Source organism: Eleginops maclovinus, chromosome 22, assembly GCF_036324505.1.
Source record: "Eleginops maclovinus isolate JMC-PN-2008 ecotype Puerto Natales chromosome 22, JC_Emac_rtc_rv5, whole genome shotgun sequence".
Taxonomy (NCBI): domain Eukaryota; kingdom Metazoa; phylum Chordata; class Actinopteri; order Perciformes; family Eleginopidae; genus Eleginops; species Eleginops maclovinus.
In genome coordinates this window covers 4,808,679-4,816,051 of record NC_086370.1, presented here as the reverse complement: position 1 = coordinate 4,816,051, position 7,373 = coordinate 4,808,679, and the positions used below count along the sequence as shown (strand labels likewise).

General features: G+C 40.8%; 1 protein-coding gene across 1 annotated transcript; it reads right to left on the bottom strand.

The window, feature by feature from the left end:
• ccnj (cyclin J) lies at positions 1-4,923 on the bottom strand. Its single transcript, XM_063874302.1, has 6 exons — positions 4,561-4,923; positions 4,267-4,358; positions 3,249-3,459; positions 2,863-3,162; positions 1,836-1,995; positions 1-1,005 (listed from the first exon to the last, which is right to left on the bottom strand). Exons 2-6 carry the CDS (start codon positions 4,333-4,335, stop codon positions 642-644), a joined length of 1,104 nt encoding a protein of 367 aa, XP_063730372.1. The 5' UTR covers positions 4,336-4,358; positions 4,561-4,923; the 3' UTR covers positions 1-641.
• Positions 4,924-7,373: the final 2,450 nt, after the last annotated feature.

Genomic DNA, 7,373 nt, shown 5'->3' with positions numbered 1-7,373 from the left:
TCTCAGTTCAACTAACACAGATTTGTATTTTATTAAAATTATCATAGAAGTGCACAGCACCGACTGAAAGCCTCTTTGTAGGGAAGAGAAACAACTTTCTCCGCAAATAAATTGTGATAGGAGTATTTCTTTTTCTTACTTTCTTTTCTTCAGTTACATGAAACATAAAAAAAGAAAGACAAAAGTTCAAGGTAAGACCAACACAAACTGTGCTCTCTAATCTCAACCAAAAAGCAACACAAATCCCTTTTGGAAACTGCCTTTAATAACTTAAAGGCTACAGGCAATGGGTATATGTACATTCAATACTTCGGAGGTATTTTGGCTCAAATAAATACAAGACCTTTGATTTCTAGCTTAATAATACAGTGACACTAGTGGCGCAAACTCTGCCTCAAGCCACCTCACAACAACATTCATACCCAATATCTAAACAAAAAGAAATCCTATTGCAGGCTCTCCACAGAATATAACAGCACAGTATGCATATTGCACATCATCTTACACCCTATGGTTCAAAGTGCTGTACTAATCTCATCAAGACTCTCCAAATTAAAAACACATTTTATTTTCATTAAATGTATTCCGTTATCATCAAGAAAAAACACATCTTTTGTGCCCCCAAAAAAACCTGGAATCCATCATCTGTCGAAGCAAGGAGCAGCACAGGCGTAGTGCATGCTGACTTGGTAAGCCCTGTTGGGGAAGCCAGACTTTGGATCCTGTGAGGCAGCAGTGATGGCCTGGGTGCTGGCGTTGGAGGCCTGCAGGCCGGCAGCAGAGTGGTTGAGGTAGGAAGCAGGCCTGTTGCTGGGGGCCAGGCCCGGTGGCTGAGCCTGCAGGGGGTACTGCACGCTGGGCCGGTGCAGGTACTGGGCCAGGTTGGCTGTCTGGCCTGAACCGTGGTACACCGCCTTGCCCTGCTGCTGCTGCTGCTGCTGCTGCTGCGGGCCGGGATGCTGGCACTTCTGCTTGTTGGCGTCTTTAACGTCACTGTCATGAGCACTAGAAAAGGAACGAAAAGATGCAATGCTGATAAGCGTATTCAAGTATTAAATAGGACATATTATGCTAATTTGCAGGATCAATTTAGTATTTTCTGCTTCTGTGACATGTTCACATGCTTTATTGTTCAAGAGAGTGTGTGGGAGAGAAACTCCTTCTGGAGAGAACTTTTGGATTTTAGCCTTTGCAGACCATTTACATGCACTAAAACCTGTATAACATACTACAGGAAAGGGAATCCCCCAGAAAGTCTAAGAGGGCCTTATTAAGTTGAATGTGCAGCGTGAAATGTACAGCTCCGGAAAAAATGTCACGACCACGGCAGAATGATAAGTTTCTCCGGTTTTACTATTTATACAAGTCTGAGTTAAATTAATTGTTTTTATTGTATTCTATAAACTACTGACAACATTTTTGTGTGGGAACACAACAAACACTGGAATGGCTGCCAAACATGTAGACTTAAGAAAAAATTTGAATTTTTCCCAGGGCTGATATGGTCTGTTGTTAAAACAAGCTTAAAAGCAATTCCCCACTTTAGAATTTAGAATTTGAAGCTTTTACTTGTCTTAATAGGCGACTTCTTATAAGGGGCAAAATAAGACCACTAAATGATGACAGAGCACACTTCATTATTGCAGCTTGTATGGCATGAGATGTAGTAAATAACTATATCACTTGCATTAAGTACCACCGAAATATAATATACCAAGCCCTAAAAGTAAGGTATCAGTATCCATCCCTAACAGTAAGGTGTCAGTATCCATCCATATTAATTAACTAACATTAGCATGAATGTGTCACTAACAGAACTACAGACAGACACTCACATGAGTAGTTTCTCGGCACACGGGACAAGGTTGTCCCAGGTGTAGCCTGTGAGGCGCACCAGTCGGGGGGGCCAAGTGGGGGACAGGTGGAGGATGAGGCGGGAGGTAGCCACACATGCAGCAGACACCAGGGAGGGGGAGAAACACAAAAACTGATGATCTAAGGGAAGAAAGAGAATCCATGAGCAAAAAAGAACTGCACCGCTCTACACACTATAGCTAAATGTATAATTGTTAAAAATAGAGTAATGACCTTAATCTAACTCTCTGATGTTTGTTACCATGTACAGCACAAGATCACAAACATATCCCAAAATACCATATTAAATGTTTGGGCTGTCAAAGCAGTTATCACATTTCTTAGCTGCCACAGAAGGACAGCTAAAAACAAGAGTGCTACATCAAGCTAAATACAGCAAATCACCGCTAGCCCTAGCTTTATCTAAAATTACACTAATTGAAACGTTTCTAGATGTAATCAAAAATATAAAAATGTTCAAGCACTAAGTCTTACATAACCACTTCAATCATAAAAGAGAATAAAAACCTAGCTAACTTCTGCTAAAGCTAACTAGCTCAGAGTATCAGAGTAGCAGCTAAGGTAATCTTTTTTTGGTAGAATTCGTGTGACTTGTTATAATATATGTAGATTTAAGTGTGTTACTTGGCAATTTATCTAAATATGTTATAATTTATATAAATAAATGCAATTTATTCAGCGTCTCTGGCGAATACCTGTACTGTCTTGTTGACCATGTTGTGTTTTGTAGCTGTGTGCAGTACTTTTGCCCAAGCGTGTCAATACCTCAGTATTTCTCCTCTCATTTTATAAAGAATAGCCAAATTAAGTTTTTTTTTATTTTTATAAAAAAGCAGCCCAAAGATTAAGGCATTAAACCTGTTTTATCCTTTACATAGGTTGATGCCGGCCAGCCTGAAAACCCAACCCACATCGAAAGCCATATGAAAGACGGATCAGGCAGCGCGTGTTTTGCAGGTTTCCATTACCATACAAAATGCAACTCACCCTGCAAGGAAACCTCCAGGAAGTAATCAGTATACTTGGCCATGTATAGTTGGGTCTTCTCCAAGCTCGTCATCGGCCAGCCATCATGGAGGTCTCCCTCGTGGACAGCCATAGACAGGTAGTACTCTATGAAATGAGCGGCTGTGGGGAGGTACAGGTTCCACTGAAAGGTTTCCAGCAGGAGCAGCTCCATGTGAAGCAAACCCTGCTTGGTCAGCACCAGGTTCATTGAGCTCATGCAGCCCAGGCTGTTGAGGGTCTCCAGCTTAGGCACCCGGTCCTCCCTTTCCTCAAATTTACCTGCGATGAGTAAGAGTTACAAATCATTACACTTAAACCAGAAACAGACACGTGCTGGAGCAGGAGGAGGTCATCTACGGACTTACTGGCCAAAAGAAGACATGAGAGTGAGACCATGTGAAGCTGCTGCACCGTGACATCATAGCGGTCCATGAAGAGGTCCAGCAGGTAGACAGCCAGGTGTCGGGCTGCAGGACACAGCCTGAAGCGGTTGCTGACGATGGCTATAAGGTCTGCAAAGTACCGCCTCAAGTTGAGCTGAGGAGACTGACCTTTGAAGGAAGGCAACTTGAGCTCCTGTTGGACGTCACATTTGATTTTGTGTTCATTACATTTAAGTTTGGTTATAATGCAATGTTTATTTGCAAACATTTACTAAAAAAAACGGAGCTAGAAGGATAGAATTAATTGTGGTAACAGATCTGCTTAGAGGATTAGCTAGTCAACTATTCGATCACCCAAAAATGGAAAGCTACTATTTTAAATAATTTATAATCGTTTATTTTAAATGCAAAAGTTACATTAAATGTTGTTTTTAGAACTTAAAATACAGAGACTTAGGGGTACGGCTGCAGACAAAAATGTATCCATCTCCCAAATTATTATTTAAAAAAAAAAATGTATCATCGGCTTGATTGGTGTATGCCTAAAAAATAAATAAATAAGGAAATGCTGTCAGACCCTCAAATATAAGGATTTACGGCTTTTCATTGTTTATAAAAAACAAAAACAACATTCTAATATCTTTGGATTTTGGCATTCAATTTTTTATTTGTGAACTGCACAATCTGTCTGACTTTCTTGTTACATTGTGTATCACCCCATTCTTTACTAAAAAACAAACAAAACAAATAGCACATCATCATAATAATATTGTATTTTTAATTTAAAAAAATAATTGTAATAGAAAAACATGTTTATCACAAAACATGCAAAAACTAAAATATCCAATACAAAAGGACTTTTTAAGGCGATGGCATATATAAGTACAATAATCAATAAGTAGATGCTCTGAACAAATTAGCATGACCCAGGATTAAAAATCAATGTATTGTCATGGATGATCCAATCTGGCAGCCATCACTAAAGTTGTGTCACACTCACTTTGTACCGCAGCGCCTGGTATATATCTGCAGCCAGCTGTCCTTCCCACCATTGGTCCTCCAGCTCCATTGAACACAGTGCTTCGGAAACCTCTAAATGCAACAGATGGGAAAGACAATCAAACATTAATCACTTTATGCTGAAAATGCTCTGCTCTTGGAAACTTCCCAAACTTGCTGACGTTTCATGCAACAGCCACATAACTGTCCACGATAGCGGATCAGAAGTAGAAAGCGTGTTCGCTCAACTACGGATTAAAACAGTGGATATCTAAGGCTAAAAGTGGACACTCACCCTATGAGCACAAGTAGAGAATATGACAGGCAGTTTCACAGAAGTAAACTTCAAACTAGCCGGACATGCATGCTCACAGTCATTGTTGTAGTCGGTGGAGGCTGCGAGGCTCAGCACGAGTTCAGCAAACACAACTGCTGCCTTCATGTGCTGCAGGAAGTAGCAGTTTTAAACTGAAAATGCGGGTCAAAAAGAGCTGGGGCGTTTAGCGGGCAGAAAATAAAAACTGGTGATTAAACAGCTTTTGTTCAAGATTTTTAAATCAAAAGTCGACATTATTGTGCATATAAATATGGTTGAATCTTGATTATACCACTCGCCAGGATATAAGCTTGATACACTCTTAAAATAACCCCCTAAAGTTTAAGTTGAATGTGACTATTAAAGAGCGATATTAACGATGTTTACTATCTTTCAGAGGGCCCTTTTGGGGTGTCCGATTAGCACTTGAAAGCATCACTCCATTGCCAGGACTGGTAGTGCGCACAGGACGCAGCCAATTACAAGTAAGTATAGAGAATATGAACAACCAATCATTGGCCAAATGCTCCAATACCTGTCAATACCTAATCAAAATAAATTATACGATTACAATGAGGAAGGATCTAGTTTTCAAGAGCAAAATATGCCCTTTGTTTTAAATATGTAAGCATATTTTATCTGTTAAACAAAACTATAATGAACACAATGCTGTTGACGAATAATTTGGCCAATAAGAATTTAAATTATTGATGAGAAACCTTTACTTTGTGCATTTGAATTGCAGTATTTCCAGTTAGGTTTGCACCAATTGTTAATACAAAGTGTTGGTATAATACTGCCACGTTTGTTTACTGATGATCTTGCAAAAAAAGCTGCTAATAATTCTTAGACTGTGTGACAATTAAGAATAGTTTGACCGTGTCAATGGCAGCCCATGGCAGAATCCAGAGAGATAGAAAATACAATTTTAAATTGTAAAGAGGGATTTATTAACAGATAGCCATCACTGTTTTAATTTTCAAATAACGGAACAAGTCATGTTAGACACAGTATCTCTAACCTGATCAAATAAGAATGGATACATTCTAAAACTTAAGCCATACATGAAGTTAACCTATTTCATGATGTTAGCATTAGCCAGGTCCACTTGATCTGGGATATATTGGGATTTTAATGAAATATGGAAAGAACATCAATGGAACATTACCTGAAATATTTTGCAATTTCTGTATGTTGAGGCTGCCAGATGCTTCCAAGAAGTGTTCTGAGCTGAGGCATGTCCATTAGTCTGCTGTATGCCAGTCAGACCACAGAATGTGGGATTGCGGATATCTGTTGGGTCCTGCTTGGCTGAGCAGTCAGGTTTTACTGGCCATGTATCATGGGGCTGATGCTCCACTGACTGGGCTTTGATAATTCAGCCAGAATTTTGCCTCTGGTAAGATCATCAGCGGGGTTGTTGGCTGAATTAAAATCACGCCAACATTTGGGATCAGTGAGGTCTTCAATTTCTGACACTCTGCGTACAGCCGCATTTCCAACAACTGTTTACCTTTTAATCCACTCCTGTAATTTCTCCTTGGTCTGGGTTTTGATATTTGAGCACTTTGTAAGATAATGATCCTGGCTACGACAAAAGAGACAGCAGACATTTGATTGGTTACGTGTAGTTGTAGAACATTTTTCTGGCTGGGTCAACTGGGTGACCTTGGCATAAGAAGATCCAGGATCAGCATCATAGTGGACAGCTGTCTGGCCTTTAGCCTAAGGTAGCCTGCTGCTGTTAGGCTGCTCTTGCTGATAGTGTTGGGCGAGTCGATTTGAGAGTCTATGCTGCTGAGCATTTGATTGTAGCCACTCAGCCAGGTCTTTCAAGTTATAGGGATTTAAAGAAGCAGTTGTAAGTTTTCCTTGAAGCTGTAGGAACTGTATGCAGCCATCTCTTAATATTTAGTAAATTTACTGAGTAGCTGGTCAACATGAGAGCAGCAGTTTAACTCATAACCTGTTGGTCCCTCCAATGACTTCAGCATGCTCACCAGCAGGTGGACTCTCAAGGAAAAGCTCTGAAATCCCTGTGAGTCTCCAACCTTCACATCAGGTGCTGTCAGGACTGCAGCTATCTCGTTTTGTGCAAGTTGGTGAGGCTGACCATACTTTAGCTGAAGGGCCTGCATTGTTGCTGTGTAGCGTGATGGGTCATGACGACAGGACTGAGCAATCATCTGAACTTCAGGAAATTTGAGGTATCCCAAAAGAACATGATATTTATATTTCTCATTCAGTTGTGGGTAAGGATTAAGGAGATTATCTAGGGCCAGCTTTAGGTTGGCAAAGTGATTTTCGCTGTTAGTAGCAAAGTAAGGAATAGTTGGCTTTGGCACTCCGTACAAGGGTGGCTTGAAAGGATGTATGACAGTTGGAGCTCAAGCTGGAGGCTGGGAAGACACAGGGTGTAAGAGCATTGGTACCTGATAATCTTGTGCTTGAAATTGGGGAGAATAAGCACCCTGGGTCTGGGTAAACGGCTGTTGGAACTGCTAAAAGGCAGGCATGTAAAGTGTTTCGGTGTGCTTTTTTCTTTCATCTCTCTTGGAGGTTAACAGGTTCAAGTGAAGGAGGCTTTGGCTGATGAATGTGTCGGTTAAGGAGGAGTTGCCGTGGGAAGGCTGGACCTGGCACCCAAAGAACAGGTTGAGTGTGCTATCTGGAGATCGGGTCACTTCATAAAGCAATGGTAAACGTTAAGGCCGGGGTGTAGCCTGCTTTGGCTGAAGGCCTTGATTAGGAGAGCCATGCAAGTCCTCTCTATCTACCAGGTGGGTTTGACC

Bases quoted from the DNA above. Each gene is read 5' to 3' on its own strand.
- ccnj (XM_063874302.1), bottom strand. From the start codon at position 4,335: ATGGAGCTGGAGGACCAATGGTGGGAAGGACAGCTGGCTGCAGATATA. The intron at 3,460-4,266 runs GTGAGTGTGACA...GACGTCCAACAG, and splicing joins ACCAGGCGCTGCGGTACAAA to GAGCTCAAGTTGCCTTCCTT. The intron at 3,163-3,248 runs GTAAGTCCGTAG...TACTCATCGCAG, and splicing joins CTCATGTCTTCTTTTGGCCA to GTAAATTTGAGGAAAGGGAG.